Source organism: Nyctibius grandis, chromosome 1 (genome assembly GCF_013368605.1).
Source record: "Nyctibius grandis isolate bNycGra1 chromosome 1, bNycGra1.pri, whole genome shotgun sequence".
NCBI lineage: Eukaryota > Metazoa > Chordata > Aves > Nyctibiiformes > Nyctibiidae > Nyctibius > Nyctibius grandis.
Window position 1 is genome coordinate 107,718,273 of NC_090658.1, and position 20,493 is coordinate 107,738,765.

The 20,493-nt window shown below is 38.4% G+C and overlaps 1 protein-coding gene across 1 annotated transcript in view; it reads left to right on the plus strand.

Moving 5' to 3' along the window:
* The window catches only part of CSMD1 (CUB and Sushi multiple domains 1), a 1,320,281-nt gene that overhangs the window by 853,727 nt on the left and 446,061 nt on the right, over positions 1–20,493 (plus strand). Inside the window, 1 exon segment of the mRNA XM_068415956.1 lies at positions 17,939–18,026. Within this exon segment, the coding sequence (XP_068272057.1) occupies positions 17,939–18,026 (88 nt within the window).

Consider the following 20,493-nt stretch of genomic DNA (forward strand, 5'->3'; position numbering starts at 1 on the left):
ATATATTAATTGATACATAAGCCAATGTATTTTACCTGTAAAAAAAAAACCCAAACAAACAACCACCCAACAGAGCAGATCATCTGAACATTATACCTTCACTTATGGGTGCAAACATCTATAGCTTTGAATTCATTTGGGAAACATGCTTTAATCAATAAAATTTCATTTTTATGTAGCGATAGAGTCTTTCAACTCTGTAAGCAGCTGTAAGGAAGGCATGATGATTTTTAAAAGGTGATTAATGGGCAAAACCTCAAAAATGAAGTCTTTGTTTTTCTTCCCCTTTTGTATCAGGGCCAAAACCACTGCTTATTCAAAGCTTGTCTCAGTTTACTTACACTGTGAGGACCAGAATATATTTGGGAAGCCAATATAACCTCTTCACCCCTTTCCCTCAAAAATTAACAGGTTGACATGAATAAGTCGCTGACTCTGTGTAAGAAAGAGGGAAAGGAATTATGAATTATCAGTTTATCATTTTACCTGAATAAACAGGCCCACTAGAATGATTGAGATTACATACTCAAGAGAGAAGTGTATTTCTGACACATAGATGCCATAGAAAATTGTGATAAATTACTTAGTTGTTATTATTATTATTATTATTATTATTATTATTATTATTGTCATAGTGAGAAGAGTAGGAGGGAACATGTTGCAGCTGACATCCACCCTGCTAATCCAAATGAAGGGGAGAAAAGAGCCAAGATGAAGTAAAGTTTTAAGTGTTTGTGCTGTATATTTTAAAGATATCCAGAGTTTGAGATATTGTATAAAGCTGTACGTGATTGTGTACAAAAGAAAAGCATTTATTTTGAAGTTTATTTACTTAATTTCTCTATAACTTGAAACTAAGTCTTTGCAGAATTAGCAAAAAATGTTGGAGCATGTATTTTTATTTGGAGAAATGCTCTGCTCTTAGGTTGTTCACTTATCTGTGATACAGTGGTTTTCTCTTTTTGAATACTGTCCCTAATTACAGCAATTATTGATAGACAATTTAGGGCACAAGACATTATAGTTTTACTTGAAGTATGCTCTGATCTACTCTGTAAAAAAATCAGGACAAATTATGTACTGCTGCTATTCTAGTTCTTGCACTTTGGTTTGAAAAGCAGAATTCTCTCTTTTGAAGTAGTGTCATATAATATCCACTCTGCAGATTCATGGTATTTAAATGCCAATTTAGGGCATCTTAATAGCTACTGGACACTTTCAAGTGAGGAATACAAACAGTTATGTTTATTTTTTTCAACCAAATCTGGAAAAAATGTTAAAAACATATGTTTAAGAGAAAAAATGATGCTGAGATTTCTGGTATGGTCATTCTTATACAAACTTCTATATATTTCCTGATGTTTACACACAATGTCACAATCATTGTCACTGAGTAGGAGCCTGAAAAGTGCATACAGGAATATAACTACTATAAAAAAATTTATGTCATAAATCCTGTCTGTGGAGTTAGGCATTTGTTACTAAGTTGCCAGAAAATGCTTTGTTGTACTAAGGATTCACAATTCTGAAGTCCCTCCTGGAATGGGACACTCAAAAGGAAGTGGAGATCAGTACTCTCTCTTAATATATGTGCACAGATCAGCAGAAGGAATTGTCTCTCTTCTGAACAGATGTAGTTTGCACAAAGTAGTGCCAAAAAAAAAAAAAAAGTGCTACCTGAATTTTAGATGATCACAGAAGTAAACGGCCATGATCTACTTTTGTATTTAGCCTTGTAAATGCTACTTTAAACATCAAGTACTTTGTGGATTTAGAAGATAAAGTGACCACTAGAGGAGCCATTTATATGGTTATGTATTAAATATTAAATTGGGAGTTCTTGGGAACTGTAATTCTTATCCAGCTTCTGGTGTATCCACAGAGAGATTGCTTATAGATTTAATTTACAGAACTTTAACTGCAATAATGCAAAATTTAGTTAGAGTATACTTGCTTTATTTCCTGGGAGGATTGTACATCCCTTACAAACATTGGAGCTAGACATTTTATTGTAGCCCATTAAATACAGTTCTTAGAATGTCAATACTGCACTTCAAACACAAGCACTAACATGTAGTGTAGATTTAGCCCTAGAAATTTGATTTATGCATATACATGTAATTATTTATTTTATAACTGAATAAAATGTGTCTTATTGAAAAAATGCCACTAAAACTATTTAGCTGAAGTATTAAGCACAGAAATCAGATCTCTAAAATTAACACCTTTGCTCTGTTAAATTTTCTGTCTTTGGACTGCCTCATCTCTTTCTTTTCCACTTGAACCAGGGGATAAACACTTAATAGATTCTGTCTCTTACTGACCCCTTTTAGGATTATATGTTTGAGGCAGGTAGAGCAAATGACAGATCTTTTATTAGCTTTGCTCAGTTTCATCCATAAACATAATCAGTGGAAAGACTGAAATGTTAATGATCATGCTGTTTAAGATATAGACTAGAATTCAGTTCTACTATCACAGTAAGCATATTTGCCCTCACATTACCTTTGTGTCACAGTGATCATGCCTACTAAACCTGCTATATACCAACTTACAGAACTTCTCTTATTTTTTCTCTTGGTATCAGAACATTACTTCCCTCAGCAGGTACCCAAAAAGAAAAGAAACTCCTACTCCTTTATTCTTTCAATAATCTGAGTAACTGGCAGTTTTTCCTTCTAATCTTGTTCATCAGAGCTGTTAGAAATGTAGTTTATTTGTAAGAACTGGAAAAAACATTGTATTATCAGCATTCAGAAATACTGAAACAAATACTGGAAAAGAATAAAAGAAATAAACCACCACACTGATTGAGGAGAAAAGCTATTTAACCATCTGTGAATCAAATTTTTGTTCACTTTCTCTTGGATGAATAGCAAAGTAATTTGTGGCCACTATGCACTGCTTAGTAATTAAGAAAGATATAAATATCATCCTCATATGTTCTTCTGGGTCCTCCAGTGAGCCAACAGATTCTCCAAAGAGAATAAAACAACAATAATACAAAAATTAAAAATCATCAACTATGAGTGGTCAGTTAGAGTGAATTAAAAAGAACAGATGAGGTCAGTGGCCATAGGAAAAGGTCTCCAGCTCTGAACAGAATTCTGAGCTTGCAATGTTGTGCTTACTCTTGCTCTGCTTGTTCAGTTTAGTTCAGATGAGTCACCCATTAAGCACAAGTTAAAAACCCTCAACAAGCTGCAGTCTTTGCCAGTCTTGTCCATGAAAATTGCTTGTGCTGACCTTGATGCATGGGCTTATCCTTTTTCCTTGAAAATCCCTGTCTCTTACAGAAGTACCCAACCTCTGCTGGCTTTCTATCCCTGGCCCAGTACCTTGCTTCTTGGTCTTACTCTTGATTTGATTTAACATTTCGCAGTGTATCCAACATCATGGAGAATTAAGATATTCAGAGTGGTCAGTACCCTGAGTAAGCAGCCTCACTCTTGTGCTCTTCTGTATTCTCATTTTGTGTAACAGCACAACATATTCAGCTCTTCAGAAATGCTGAAAACCGTAATTGAATCCTCTATTCCATGTAGCAGAGGCAGTTTGATGCATTTGGAGATGACTATCCCATAGTTAGCAGCTATTTTCTAATTTTAAGCTCTTTCTCAAAGTTAAAGCCTATTTGATTAAATTCTGCAAACCTTGGACAGTGGACCGATATATATAAATTCAATGCAAAATCCTAACGGTTATATTGAAAAATGAGATTAACAATGCAGTATGCCCATGGCTAACTGTTTTGTTAACTCTTCAGATTTGTTAAACAATGCTAAACATTTTACTCTGAAAAGCCAACCAAAAATTTAATATCAGTTACCAGACTGAAAAAGCAGGGAATGCATCGATTGACAAATGTGTATTACATAACTAATTAAGGAAATGAGAATTTTATTTAAACACAGTCATTTTAACCCTTATTGATATAAAAAATAAAATTTATAGTCACCTTCAGGATTGTTGCAGAAATGGCAGTGCTCAGTAAGATGCTAGATAGCTATTTTTAAAAGAAAAGAAAAAGACTGCCTTGTGAATCAATAAAATATGTCATAAAGTGGCAGTATATTTAAAAGTAAATAGCATTGTAGGGTAAGTTTATAACCTGACACTAGTGAAAAATGGAATTTTCCAAACTTCTAAGCCACTGAGACAAAACAACATGCTGGGTTTATTTCTTTTGAAAAGAATGCTTCTGCATGTCTCATAAAACTGCTCTTTACTACTGACTCTTCATCAGCTCTGTCATTTCAAAGTAAATTACTGAATTTCTTACATTCCTGAATGAAGTGGCACTGGAAAAAAGCAACAACTCTGTTTACTCTGAGCTATGTGTTTAAGCCTTACACATAGCTTATTGTGTGGTCTTCAAAGGACAAATGTATAATGGTAATTTCATTTTCATGTCAAGTTTTTGCTTTCCCTTCCTGTCATGTGGTGAAAAATAAATGGCAGTGTATTTACTTTTTAATTATTTTTTTTTTTGTCATTTGCCTATCAGATAAAATCCTGCACCCCCTATCATTACTGATATTTTACCTGTCGACTTCACTGAGGTGATGGTTTTCAATTTCCTTGTGTTTGAGTATTAATACTAAGAGTAAAATAGCTTCTTGTAACTGAGGAGTAATATTTTGCAGTCAAAGTTTGGTTTTTGCAATTGGTGGAAAACTATCATTACCTGCAGCAAGTCATGAAATAAGACTGGAATCCAAAGCACAATGTGAAAACTAATGACTAAGGAGCTTATAATAGTTTTATATTAATGTTTTTAATGTTATAAGAACTTAATAAGTTTGATGACTGTAGGTGAGTGCTATATAGTTTTACTGTAAGTAATCCACAAAGACAGCACAATAGAGTTGTTATGCAGTGATGTGGGACAGTTTCTTCTCTGTCTTCCCCTCGTGACCGTAAGCAATATTAAGATGTGATATAGATCATTATTTAAGTATCACAATTAATGAAGGGACAGTATTTTTAAATTGGTATCTTCTATAAATCATAAATTAAAATGAAAAGACAAAAATAAGTTTGTACACTTTCAGGCATGGGTAGCTTCAGTTCAGGCAGGTCTTAATGAGTGATAGATTTTGCAATCTTAAGGTACTCTTACTATAGATTGTGGTGTCAACTCCTTAACTAAAAGCAAGCATAATGTAAACTTATACATTCCATCTGATGGAACTATATTGAATCATTGGTGAGTGAACTTCACTCACTGGAGAATTTCAGCTTTTTAGAGCCATCAGAGTTTTCTCGCACTTAAGTTAACAGTACTTGTTGGCAATAGTACCTTGTGTGTGGACCATCAGTTGAATAATATATTCCAATTCCCAATATATTGTATTTCATAGGAAAAACATATTTAAATTATAACTTACTGCTAAAACTAAAATTGATCCTTCCACCTCTACCCTTTAAGTTGTATTTTAGTCAGGCTAAAAAACAAGTGTTTCGTTACGCTAAAAAGGTAAATGACAATTTTTCCCCTCAGTTCCCAAGTGTGGAATTTCTTAAGTATGTGAAAATATATTTATTTAAATTGTTGTATTGATCTAGAGGTAAATATAAAAACAAATGTTGTTATGAGTGAGAAGGCTTTTCATGACTTCAAGAAAAGCTGGACTAATAAGCTCCCAGACTGACTGAGAGCTGTGCATCTGCTGAGCCTCAAGTTGCTTTATTAAGATGGAATAAATCTTATGTTCAGCTGCTGAAAACAGAGGTGGATGCAAAGGAGAGTTGGTAAAATTCCCTTGGGAAACCCAAACAGAACACAACAAAGTGAGAATTTTTTTTTCTTTTTTTTAACTGCTGATTCACTCTCTAACAATCGACAAAACCACTATTGGATTTATGTAAGGGCAATCTATTCTCAGGCCTTGTGTTCACTAAGGAATAACAAGGATAAGTGGGACATACCAGCTATTTTGGTTATAGCAAGTATAAGACTACTGGTAGAAATCCCCTGCTGCTGGAGAAAGGAGTACAGTAAATATATTGGTAAACTACAGAGATCCTGTATTTTAACCAAGTGTTGACAGCTGCAATACAGTGGGATGATGATTTCCCAGTGTGTGAAGGTGCTAGAGCTTATTCAAAGAAACCTAAAGGAATTATCTTTAGCATGTGAAAATGATAGGATTTTTTATAGTTTCTGTTGCAGAAATGAATAATTATTTTTATCTAACTTGTTAAAGCAAGAGGGATGGTTGAACTCTCCTTACAAATTTTCAAAGATAAAATACTCTCATAGTGAGAAACATTGGAGAACTTAAGTTCTAAATGAAATCTAGCAGCTGTCTATAGCTTGCTGAACTAACGGAACAATAATTTGGAAGATTTGTTATTCATTTTGAAGAAACACAATGTCATCTGTAAGAGTATTCTGGGCCCAAATTCACCTGAGCAGGTTTTGGATAGCGGTTTCTCTTTGTTATAACTGCCCAGAATGGGGTTTGTATTATCTGGTGGCAACATGACTATATTTTCCTGTCCAATAATATATAAACATTATAGTCAATTCATAGGTAAATCAAGGAAAAAAGAGTTTGAACTAGCTTCCTGAAAGTAGTTATGTTGTTGAACTTCAAAACTTTCATTACCTGTCCTTCCTTGTTTATCTCTTTCTTCATTTCCATCTTCCTGGGTTTCAGTAATCTATCACTTTTTCATTAGAATGTTCAATGCAGGTTTGTTTTGGTTGTCCGTAATAGATCAGTGTTATTCTATTTCTACTGAAGGAGTTACATAAAGCCTATGATGGTTTATATGAACTATCAACTCATTTTGCTAACACCAGTTTTCCTGTCTTCTAAAAGCCTAGATGAAATTGTGTGGAAAAATATTATATAGCATTCTTTATATTTCTTTGTCCAGTCAAAATATATTTCTTTCTCATGATGTTTTAGTTGCAGATGTTATTTCTACTCAAATCTGTATTTTCTATCACATTTGTGATCTTATTTAATTGTAAGTCAGTATCTGTTACTAAGCGTATACTTTCATATACCCATATAAGTAATGCACTTGTATTTCATTATTAGGGTTCCAACTTAATATTTTTCATTTATCACAGAATCACAGAATGTTAGGGATTGGAAGAGACCTCGAAAAATCATCTAGTCCAATCCCCCTGCCGGAGCAGGATTGCCTAGATCATGTCACACAGGAACGCGTCCAGGAGAAGGACTCCAGAGAAGGAGACTCCACAACCTCTCCGGGCAGCCTGTTACAGTGTTCAGTTACCCTCACTGTGAAGAAGTTTTTCCTCATATTTATGTGGAACCTCCTGTGTTCCAGCTTGCACCCATTGCCCCTTGTCCTGTCAATGGATGTCACTGAGAAGAGCCTGGCTCCATCCTCATGACACTTGCCCTTTACATATTTATAAACATTAATGAGGTCACCCCTCAGTCTCCTCTTCTCCAAGCTAAAGAGACCCAGCTCCCTCAGCCTCTCCTCATAAGGGAGATGTTCCACCCCCTTAATCATCTTCGTGGCTCTGCGCTGGACTCTCTCTAGCAGTTCCCTGTCCTTCTTGAACTGAGGGGCCCAGAACTGGACACAATATTCCAGATGCGGCCTCACCAGGGCTCTCTTGACCTACTAACCACACCCCTTCTAATACACCCCAGGATGCCATTGGCCTTTTTGGCCACAAGGGCACACTGCTGGCTCATGGTCATCCTGCTGTCCACTAGGACCCCCAGGTCCCTTTCTCCTACACTGCTCTCCAACAGGTCTGTCCCCAACTTATACTCAATACATGGGGTTGTTCTTGCCCAGATGCAGGACTCTACACTTGCCCTTGTTATATTTCATTAAATTTCTCCCCGCCCAACTCTCCAGCCTGTCTAGGTCTCTCTGACTGGCAGCACAGCCTTCTGGTGTGTCAGCCACTCCTCCCAGTTTTGTGTCATCAGCGAACTTGCTGACAGTGCACTCTATTCCCTCATCCAAGTCATTAATGAATATATTGAATAGTACTGGTCCCAGTACTGACCCTTGAGGGACTCCGCTAGATACAGGCCTCCAGCTGGACTCTGTCCCATTGGCCACCACTCTCTGACTTGTTTCCTTCAGCCAGTTCACAATCCACCTCACTACACAATCATCCTGACCACACTTCCTCAGTTCAGCTGCGAGGATGCTGTGGAAGACTGTGTCAAATGCTTTACTGAAACTGAGATAGACCACATCCACTGCTTTACCATCATCTATCCACTGGGTTATGTTCTCATAAAAGGCTATCAGGTTGGTTAAGCATGACTTCCCTTTGGTGAAGCCATGTTGACTGCCCTTAATGATCCTCCTATCCTTGATGTGCCTAGAGACAGCACCAAGGACAAGTTGTTCCATTACAGAATCACAGAATCAACCAGGTTGGAAGAGACCTCAGGGATCATCGAGTCCAACCACTGCCCCTACACCACCCTGTCAACTAGACCATGGCACTAAGTGCCATGTCCAGTCTTTTCTTAAACACAACCAGAGATGGTGACTCCACCACCTCCCTGGGTAGCCCATTCCAATGTCTAATACCCCTTTCTGTAAAGAAATTCTTCCTAATGTCCAACCTGAACCTCCCCTGGCGAAGCTTGAGGATGTGCCCTCTTGTCCTATCGCTAGTTGCCCGGGAGAAGAGGCCAACTCCCACTTCACTACAACCTCCCTTCAGGTAGTTTTAGACTGCAATAAGGTCACCTCTGAGCCTCCTCTTCTCCAGCCTAAACAACCCCAGCTCCCTCAGCCATTCCTCATAGGTCAGACCCTCCAGACCCTTCACCAGCTTGGTCGCCCTTCTCTGGACTCGCTCCAACACCTCAACATCTTTCTTGAAGTGCAGGACCCAGAACTGGACACAGTATTCAAGGTGCGGCCTCACCAGTGCTGAGTACAGAGGGATGATCACTTCCCTAGATCGGCTGGCTACACTATTCCTAATAGAGGCCAGGATGCCATTGGCCTTCTTGGCCACCTGGGCACACTGCTGGCTCATGTTTAGCTGGCTGTCGATCAGCACCCCCAGGTCTCTTTCCACCGGGCCGCTTTCTAACCACTCTTCCCCCAGCCTGTAGCGCTGCATAGGGTTGTTGTGGCTGAAGTGTAAGACCCGGCACTTGTTCTTGTTGAACCTCATGCCGTTGGTCTCGCCCCAGCTATCTAACCTGTCCAGATCCCTCTGTAGGGCCTTCCTCCCCTCCAGCAGATCGACACTCCCACACAGCTTGGTGTCATCTGCAAATTTACTGAGGGTGCACTCAATCCCTACGTCTAGATCATCTATAAAGATATTGAACAGCACCGGCCCCAGAACTGAGCCCTGGGGAACACCGCTAGTGACCGGCCGCCAGTTGGACTTTGCCCCATTCACCACCACTCTCTGGGCTCGGCCATCCACCCAGTTCTTAACCCATTTAAGAGTCCACCCATCCAAGCCCCGGGCAGCCAGTTTGTCCAGGAGGATACTGTGGGAGACAGTGTCGAATGCCTTACTGAAGTCTAGATAGATTACATCCCCAGCCCTGCCCTCATCTACTAAGCGGGTCACTTGGTCATAGAAGGAGACCAGGTTGGTCGAGCAGGACCTGCCTTTCATGAATCCATGTTGGCTGGCCCCGATGCCCCGATTGGCCTGCATGTGCCGTGTAATGGCACTCAGGATGATCTGTTCCATCACCTTGCCTGGCACTGAGGTCAGGCTGACAGGCCTATAGTTCCCTGGATCATCCTTCCGGCCCTTCTTGTAGATGGGCTTTACATTTGCTAATTTCCAGTCAGCTGGAACTTCTCCAGTTAACCAGGACTGCCGGTAGATAATAGAGAGTGGTTACCTTTCCAGGGATGGAGGTGAGGCTGACCGGTCTATAGTTACCCGGGTCCTCCTTCTTGCCCTTTTTGAAGACTGGAGTGACATTTGCTTCCTCCATTTCTCAGACACCTCTCCCGTTCCCCACGACTTAGCAAGGATGATGGAGAGTGGCCTAGCAATGACTTCCGCCAGCTCCCTCAGCACCCGCGGGTGCAGCCCATCAGGGCCCATGGATTTATGGATGTCAAGATTGCTTAACTGGTCCCTGACCCAGCCCTCATCAACCAAGACAGATTCCTCCTCTATCCTGACTTCCTCGGGGGCCTCAGGGGTCCAGGGCTCCTCAGGGCAGCCTCCAGCAGCATAGACAGATGCAAAGAAGGCATTCAGTAACTCCGCCTTCTTTTTATCCTCTGTCTCCAGGGCCCCCACCTCATTCATCAGTGGGCCTACATTGCCTCTAGTGTTGGTTTTACCTGCAAAGTATTTGAAGAAGCCCTTTCTGTTGTCCTTGACCTCTCTTGCAAGGTCTTCCTGCAAAAGAGATATAAGGAAAAAATAAAAGAGTTAAATCCAGTTTATGTCCTCTAATTTGGTGAAGAGTTCAAAAGACAAAACAAACTCTCACTTTTTTAATGTAGTCAAAATTATGTAGACCAAAATTATTAAAATAACTAAGTGTGACTTTTTATGCATATTTTCATGTAAAACAAACTGTTCTGCCCTTTTCTGACCATGTCATAATTTTTAAAATAAAAGCTAATACAGATGATTTGGTGTATGCAAAGACATTGTTTATAAGCAAGTTTGATCATGACCCTAACTTGCTGCCCTATCATTTGCAGTAGGACGCTATCTTGAAATGGCTAAAGCTTATGTTCTGCTAAGAAGTGCAACATGTGAGAAGTCTCCTAATAAATGTCTTTGGAAACAAAAAAAGACCTCCTGCTCTATATGCAGTCTGACCATTAAAATTATTCTCAAATTCATTCTTTTATTTTGATCTGGATAAGTCAAAAACTTTGAAAGCTTGAAATTATCCTCAGGATGGGGGTAACTGTCATTTTAGAGGAAATGTAGCAAAACTTATGGTGGAAAAATCCATTCAATTAATCCTGCCTGTGAATATATTTGTGGATTGAAGTTTTGTGGCCTAAAATATTTCTTTTCATCCTTTAATTCCAAATTTCTACATTCAAAACAACCCCAGTATACTCAGTTCTTTTATACAATGATAATCTTTTATACCTTTTCTCCACGCATTGTCATGTCAAGACTGAGTATATACATCTTTTTTTCTTTTCCAGTGACTACACTATTCATCACTATGTGAAACAAGTAATTTCTAGTACACTTGGTAAAGAATAATTGAAATCTTTTGGATTCACTTTTGAAGCATAATTATTTAATGACCAAAATTATGTCTAGAACTGTTAGATTTTTTTTAATATGAATCTACTTTTTCAAAAATTAAAATGTAAATAAATGCAAATCTAAGGAGCTTAACGAATAATCAAGATGTGGCTGTAGTAGATTAATGAGTGCATCTAATATCTTATTTCATTGATACAGTGTCATTGCACTTATGTGTGACTTCTTGGCTGGAAAGAGGTTGATATTTACATATGTCAGCTTTTATTGTCATCATAATAGAGATGTAAAGCACTCATTCATTCTAAAGTCTTGTTCAGTTTATAAACTTGTCAGTCTGCTCTAGAAAAGCTACCATTTCTTATACTATCTTTCCAGAGTGAATTTTAGGGTCTTTTCTCTAGCCTCCACACAGTATTTGACAACAGCTTCTTGTAGGTGATTCTTGCAATTTTTGGTTTAATTTGAAAATTTTTCAAAACAAATTATTGAAGGAATGAGTGTTCCTGGGTTAATGTATTTTATTTTTTTTTTAATCCAGGACATTTCTATAGGTTGGTGATATCACTAGGAGAATGAGTAAATGGCCAAACAGACTGCCAAAACCTGTTAACTTTAAAATTGTAGGTGTTGCAGCCTGAAGCATGAACATCAAATATTTGTTAATAAACTAGTGGCTACTGAAGAAAGATACACAATATAATGCATCTATACATAATATTTTTTTTTGCTTCAAAGTCCAGCCCTTCAAAGCATTTCATCACATGCTTTACATGAGCATGAGTAGATCATTAATGTATATTCAGATTCCAAACGCATCTAAAGCAGGGCAGCTTGCTTGGAGTAGAACCAATATTATAACAAGGGAGATCTCATGTTGCTTGTCTTGCTGCATGAAACATATGTTGCACCATCCCTTCCTCCTGCCTAATACTGCTCCTTGATTAAAGTTAAACACTTCCGAAATGCTGAGCTAAAGTAAGATGTTAATGTATCTGCTAATTGTTTATTACTACGATTACAACTTTTAAAAGTCTGGTTTCTGTTTAGAGTTACTGCCAGTCTTTCTTCTGTACTATTATGTTAGAATCAGAACGTGTGAAACGTCTTAAAGGAGTTCTATTCTTACTATGTTATATACCGAGTAAAACAATAAAGATGACCACCAAAGCTGTGGAAACTCTAGTCCACATGATCCCAACAGAGAAAATGGAAGAAACCGATTCATTCTCAGTCAGTAAAGAAAGAACAGATTTGTTTATCAAATAGAAATTTAAATCACCAGTCTTAACCATAGAGGTTGTATATAGACTGAAAATCTGTCCATCACATTAATGAACTCACAGCTTCTCTTCAGCTATTTCTGCAGAAAGGCTGGAGAATACCTGTGTTTTGCTGTATATAATACCATGGCATTTTGAGAAGTTCCAGAGTTAAGCTGTGTCCACTGAGAATGCTCTGTCTCTGTAGTAGAGACATGTCTGGTGGTTGAAGCATCTTTGATGTTCTCAAACCCTCTGTTAAAAAAAAGAGAAAGGCAGAATTCTGTTAGACCCTACAGTAACTAATAAAAAAAAAAAAAAAAAAAAGAACAAACACTTGATTGGAATCTTTCCTCACTGTTCTCCCTACCTTGCAACTTCAAATACTTTTCCTGATGTTACTCTCATAGAACATGCACCATTTTCTTTAACTGATGGCTCGTTGAAGAACTGTGTGCCACTGGGATACAGTGTGAAGAATTATCTATGTAAAGCAATATCTTACTTTTATATTTGCCAGGACTATATACTCTTAAAACTTTTTTTTTAAAACAGAGAAGGTATACTGAGAACGGACTAAGAATATAATGAGAGAGTCTGGTATTATTTAGGTTGGTCCTAAATTTATTTGTCATAAATATAGGTTTATAAATGTTTAGTTTATGTTCACAATACAGAAGAACATTGTTAGTGCTTTAAGTTAAATGCTACTAATTAGTGCATAGCTGTGACAAAATTTCTTCATAATTCACATTTATGTCTAAGTTTTGCAAGATTTAAATAGGAAAATTATGTTCCATTTTCCTTGATACCTTCATTGTTCTGAAATTTTAAAATTATAAAATGAAAATTGAGATCACCGAATCACAAAATCACAGAATGTTAGGGATTGGAAGGGACCTCGAAAGATCATCTAGTCCAATCCCCCTGCCGGAGCAGGATTACCTAGACCATATCACACAGGAACGCGTCCAGGCGGGTTTTGAATGTCTCCAGAGAAGGAGACTCCACAACCTCTCCAGGCAGCCTGTTCCAGTGTTCGGTTACCCTCACTGTGAAGAAGTTTTTCCTCATATTTATGTGGAACCTCCTGTGTTCCAGCTTGCACCCATTGCCCCTTGTCCTGTCAATGGATGTCACTGAGAAGAGCCTGGCTCCATCCTCGTGACACTTGCCCTTTACATATTTATAAACATTAATGAGGTCACCCCTCAGTCTCCTCTTCTCCAAGCTAAAGAGACCCAGCTCCCTCAGCCTCTCCTCATAAGGATCCTCCTCCCCCTTAATCATCTTCGTGGCTCTGCGCTGGACTCTCTCTAGCAGTTCCCTGTCCTTCTTGAACTGAGGGGCCCAGAACTGGACACAATATTCCAGATGTGTCCTCACCAGGACAGAGTAGAGGGGGAGGAGAACCTCTCGTGACCTGCTAACCACACCCCTTCTAATACACCCCAGGATGCCATTGGCCTTCTTGGCCACAAGGGCGCACTGCTGGCTCATGGTCATCCTGCTGTCCACTAGGACCCCCAGGTCCCTTTCCCCTACGCTGGTCTCCAACAGCTCTGTCCCCAACTTGTACTTATACATGGGGTTGTTCTTGCCCAGGTGCAGGACTCTACACTTGCCCTTGTTATATCTCATTAAGTTTCTCCCCGCCCAACTCTCCAGCCTGTCTAGGTCCCTCTGAATGGCTGTGCAGCCTTCCGGTGCGTCAGCCACTCCTCCCAGTTTTGTGTCATCAGCGAACTTGCTGACAGTGCACTCTATTCCCTCATCCAAGTCATTAATGAATATATTGAATAGAACTAGTCCCAGTACCGACCCTTGAGGGACTCCACTAGACACAGGCCTCCAACTGGACCCTGTTCCATTGACCACCACTCTCTGACTTCTTTCCTTCAGCCAGTTCACAATCCACCTCACTACCCAATCATCCAGACCACACTTCCTCAGTTTAGCTGCGAGGATGCTGTGGGAGACTGTGTCAAACGCTTTACTGAAATCGAGATAGACCACATCCACAGCTTTACCATCATCTATCCACCGGGTTATATCCTCATAAAAGGCTATCAAGTTGGTTAAGCATGACTTCCCCTTTGAAAACTCAGACAGGCTTGTTTTACAGGGAATTAGATTTATTTTGTTAGGACAGTATGTCATGCAACCACCATCTGTTAAAAAACATTTGACAGTTCACTGGGGAAAGTAGAAGCTAAAACCTGGGCCATGTTTAACAAGGCCTGTAGACATCCAGGAAGATGTGCTGAGTTTCAGACATGTGATATCTGCTGTGTTTCAACAGACAGTATTTCTTTGGCTAAATGATAGCCTGAATCACCTTTCCCTGATACTGGTGTGAGAGCATGTTGACAGAGGAAGGTAGTGGCTGAGAAGAAAATTTTGCAAAGATCATTGTCCCATCTGGGGAGATCACTTCATTCTGTGCTATGTGTAAGGTCTCAGTCAACATTTACTGGTGTCCCAAACAAAATACTTACACATTTTGTCTGTACATCTGTAAAAGGAGGTAGCTTCACTGCAATGTGTTTGTACTTAAAACATGATAGCAAAGACAGTGTTGTCCACCTTGTATTACAGTTGTTACCATAAGGTTCAAGTTTAGTAAACCTGATATGTCAAATAACCATCAGTCATATTGGTTATTTTCGTGTTTTGGTGATTTGGTAGTCAAAATTGAACCTCACCTCAACTAACATAGCTGCACTTCTGTGCTAAAAGTAGTAAATATTTGATTTTGTTTGTTTTCTGAAAAAAAAAGGAAGAAATGTTAGTAGGAAGATTATTTTAAGGAACATCAGTGTACAAGCAGGCTGCTTCTCTAGCAAGATCAGTTTTTGACTATAACAGCATTTCAATGCTGACACTTCCCAAGAAACTACAAAATTAAATTCTCATAATAAAACACATGTTTACTAGCTAGTAGAGACTTGTTCTGAGAGCCTTTATTCACACACACAAAAATCTTTATCAATCTAAGTAATATTAGTGAAATTAGCAGGATTGGGGTCTTGTTCTGGAGTGTTTTCAAGATGGTGTATTCCAGATACTATACTTTTGTCCAGCTAAACTGGATTTTTACTCATGCTTTTTTTTTTTTTTTATTTATCGGGAAATAAATTTTTAAGTAAAACATCATATTTTTAATTGTGTCTGCAAAAACATTTATGAGATTATCATAATCTTTCTTCACCCAGTTTAAAGCAAGATTTCTGGGACAAACAGTATACAATAAGTACTGTAAAAAGATGTGGAGAAAGAGATGATTCCTTTCCTTTCCTATATCTTTAAAATATTCTAGAGGCCAAAATAAAAAAAGAGAATGTAGACAAATGTTGACATATACTGTAATTGTTGTAGTTTCTCTACTTTAAAAAGAATCTATGCTCAGGTCAAATATTTTGGTTCTTACAAGTGCTTTGTCTTAGTTATAATTTTGTAGTGCTGTCTCTTGTACAATGTATAAACTAATTGTCCCTGATGCTGCCAAAACAGACATAAAGATTTATAGCTCTTACCATCTGATTGTAGGTATCTTGCTTGCCACCACTCTTTTTGCCACGGTATTCAATTTGAAATGTATATCAGTGTGTGGGAAAACTAGCCACTTTTTACATCTAATCTCTCATCACCTTTCAGCTGTAATGCTGTCATCTGTAATGCAATCAGGCTTGTGTAATTTATTTTGTGCAGCTAAAATATTCCAACTAGCTTCTTTTTATTCATCGAGAACATTCTGCTCTGTCCTTAAGAGTTTCCCAAAAATCTTTTAAGATGAATAATGTGATCCACAAGTTTCTACTAGCTCTATTCTTCTGTAGAGGAGACAGAATGACAGGGGGCATGTAACTATGTGTGGACACACATATGCGTATGTTCAGGAAATAAAGCACATGTGTATTCAGGTTTTCTGTATATTCAATGTTGTGCTCTGTTACTTTATGTCTTTATGATTAATTACTTTTAATTCTACATATGCCTTAAATACCTTTTTAATAATGAAGAAGAAAAGTGAAAATTGAGTGTTCAAATTGTTTTGAGTTTTGAGAGGACTATAAGTTTATATATTTATACACATAGTATTATTTAACTATCTGACAGTCTGGAGGGAAAAAGAATGGAGGACAGAAGGAATGGAATAGTATAGGATACCTTCTCTTTCTATTCCTACCTGAAAACACAAATTAGAGATTTTGAGCCTCATTTGCATGAGCACATATTCAGCTGGTTACAAATGCATTGCTCTGTGAGGTTTTCTGTATATTTTTGAGACAAAATTATCTTCATAAAAATATTTTTGTACAACAGTTGGGTTCTTGGCTTTTGTCTATTTCACGTCTTATTACAGACAGAAGCTTAAATGAGATATTATTTTCCTATACTATCTTAATCTTAGAATCATAGAATTATAGAATCATTTTTGGGTGATAAAGGCCTTTAAGGTCATCAGGTCCAACCATTAACCTAGCACTGCCAAGTTCCCTGCTAAACCATGTCCCTAAGCACCACACCTACATGTCTTTTAAATACCTTCAGGGATGGTGACTTCACCACTTCCCTGGGAAGCCTGTTCCAGTATTTGATAACCATTTTCGTGAAGAAATTTTTCCTGATATCCAATCTAAACCTCCCCTGACACAACTTGAGGCCATTTCCTCTTGTCCTATTACTTGTTACTTGGGAGAAGGGATCAACACCCACCTAGCTACAATCTCCTTTCAAGTAGTTCTAGACAGTGATAAGGTCTCCCCTCAGCCTCCTTTTCTCCAGACTAAACCACCCCAGTTCCCTCAGCTGCTCCTTATAAGACTTCTGCTCTAGACCCTTCATCAGCTTTGTTGCCCTTCTTTGGACTAGCTCCAGCACCTCAATGTCTTGCAGTGAGGGGCCCAAAACTGAAGACAGTATTCAAGGTGCGGCCTCACCAGTGCCAAGTACAGGGGCACAATCACTTCCTTAGTCCTGCTGGCCACACTATTTCTGATACAAGACAGGATTCTGTTGGCCTTCTTGGCCACCTGGGCACCCCGCTGGCTCATATTTAGCCAGCTACCAACCAACACCCCCAGGTCCTTTTCCACCAGGCAGCTTTCCAGCTACTCTTCCCCTTACAATGGTATGTTGTGAATATTTCAGAAGGTGACTTCATGAAATGTTGTTTTCCCTGTCTGAGAAAAGCCATGGATCATGGTATATCTATAAAAAAATGAGTGGCCATGGGAAATTAATAATTTATTTTCCCACAGAAGCTAAACATGTTTTTTTATCATAATCAAATAAAATAAACAATACACCCAAGAAATCAATTATATTGGGCTTCTTTTTAGTCATAATGTAACTCTTTTAAGACAAAATTATGAGTATGCATATGGTTAAATTCAGGCCATGGAAGTTAATGTATGGGAAAAGTGAAGAGTCATCTTTACAGCTGCATGTCTAAATTTTTTTTTCCTTTACTTTGCAGTGACCCAGGGTGGGGATGCAATTGCATCTGATACATGTCCTGATCCTGGAATTCCTGAAAATGGGAAAAGAGTGGGCTCTGACTTCAGGTAGGCACATTTAGTTTTCTATATGACCAAGAGGAAGGTATTTCCTCATACATGTACACAGAGCATGCAACTGCAGATATGTATTGTTTCCCTAGTTTTAAATGTGTTGAGTCTTTGTCAAAATAGCCACAGTCCATTGCATATCTTGAATTGGTTTTGTTTTTTTTTTTTTAAATCCATTCATTTTAAATAGGAATTTTAGAACTTAATAATTTTGTCTGTGTAGGAAAAGCAGAACTCTCTGGGCAGCATAGAAGAAGCAGCAGAGAGAATTGTCTGTTTTCCCACTGTATAAAAGTTGTTAATAAGCTTGGGAAACATGGTAAATTCAGTGTCTGAGTCTGTGATGAATGCTGTCTCCCTGCTTTTTTTTGTTTTCAACTTTTGTTATATTCATTAAAAAGAGCTGAGGTCAAATGGACCCCTGTGGAGAAAGGAGGAAGATTGCTCTTTCCCTGTTGGGGAAAAAAAGCAGAGACTTCAAGGTGTGGCAAAGAGGGTCAAAGGAAGGAGATGGGAGCCTCCAACTCATGCATAGATTTATAAATTGCTCAGCAGGGAACGGACAGCCAGGCCTAAGAGTAAATTGAAAGGAAACCTTCATAGGAATTAGAAGGAATTGTGCAAAGTTCTCTGCAACTCCAGAAAACAAGTTAATCAAATCTGGCTCCTGAATCAAGGCTCTTCCAAGCTAGGGCATAACTGATGGGAAAAATAGTTTAAAAATCTATTCTATTTCTGACTGACCTACTCTTTTTGGATTTTTCTCTATTTACCCTCAAAAGAGTTTGAGAACTCATAAACAACTCCAACGTTAAGAGAATCAGTTATATGCAAAGTCATGATTTCATTAGCAACTGGGCAGCAGTTAAATGTGTTTTAAAAAATAATGAAGTGAAATAAGCTTTTCAATAAATAGGCTAGAGAGAGACAAGCCGTCCAGAAGATGTTTGCTATTATGCTGTTGTGTATACTCTGATTCAACTTGGCAAGTACAGCTGCTGCAAGCAAAATTGTATGATACAAAAATATAGTATGCACTTGCTGTCTAAAGCTCTGTTGTTTTAGGAAAAAAAAATGTAGTTTTTATCTAGGTCTTTATTAATGCTTGATGTATTCAGCAGAGAAACAACAGTTGGTAGAAGACTAGGTAAAAATGGGATACTAAAATATAACTCTTTCTCAAGATGTATTAATGTATCTGCATGTATCCATCTGAGGTATATCTGTATACTTCCACTGTTATTTTGGACAGCATTTTACTTTACTGTTCGTGCAGGTGTGCCTCAGTTTCCCTCCTCCACTTGAGTGTCTCCTCATAGGCATAAAGGGTACAAAGCATACCTCTTCTGAATTCCTTCAAATCAAATACTTAGTTGAAAGAATAAAGGGCAGCATCTAGCATCACTCTGTTAGTGGAGAGACAAAAGCATCTCTGGAAAGAGTTAACCCCATAGCCTAAATGTTTAATGGAAAATAGCATGAATTCACATCTGAAGGGGCCTTTCTCACTCCATTAACTATAGATACCAGAGTAAGTTCGGCAGCTCGGGGTGGTGAGGGAGCCTGAGCACAGACATGGAAGAAGAGGCTGAAAGTTCTGGGTTTGCTCAGTCTTAAGGAATCTGAAGGACCTTGTTGCTGTCTACAGCTACTAAACAGGAGAGTGCAGAGAAGAGAAAGTCAGACTCAGAGGTGGACTGTGACAGCACTAGAGGTAATGGACATAAGTCGGGACATGGTTAATTACTACTAAATTCAGGATTAGAAAAAAAAAAAGAACGTTTTTACTATGAGGATGGTCAAACACTGGAGCAAGTTTCCCAGAGACTTTGTGGAATCTCCGTCTAGAGAGGCATCCAGAGCTCACCTGAACAAGGCCCTGAGCCCTCTATTCCAACTGAACTTGCTTGGAGTGGGGCATTGGACTAGACGACGTCCTCTTCCAATCTAATTTATTGTGTGAATCTATGAATCTTGTACAGATTTTATGTGTTCATGATACACTGTGGTCTGAGCAGTCTCTCATCTAGTTATGGTCCAAGTCAGTGGCATATGAACAATTATTAAGAAACAGCAACACATGCACTTTGACTGGCAGGTCTAATAGCACTGGTAAGCTGAAGGAGGGTAAGAGAGAGAATTACTTTTTTCACCCTCTAGACTATAGTCCGTAATTTGAAAGTGAAAATGATCTAAAATAATTATGATGAAAAAGGTCCAAAGATCCAAACGTGTGAGCCCCAACATGGGAGAGCTCAACAGTAAAATTCCCAGCAGTGCATGAAAATATCAAGAAGAGGGAAAGCCCAAAAGAACCTTAAAGCTTGAAGTATATTATAAGATGTCTGAGGGAATCTAATGTCAAGGAATCTTACAAAACATATATAACTATATTTTGATCACAGTCTCTTATGAATGAATGTGGGTTGAAATTATCTTAAATATCTGGAGCTTACTTATGAGC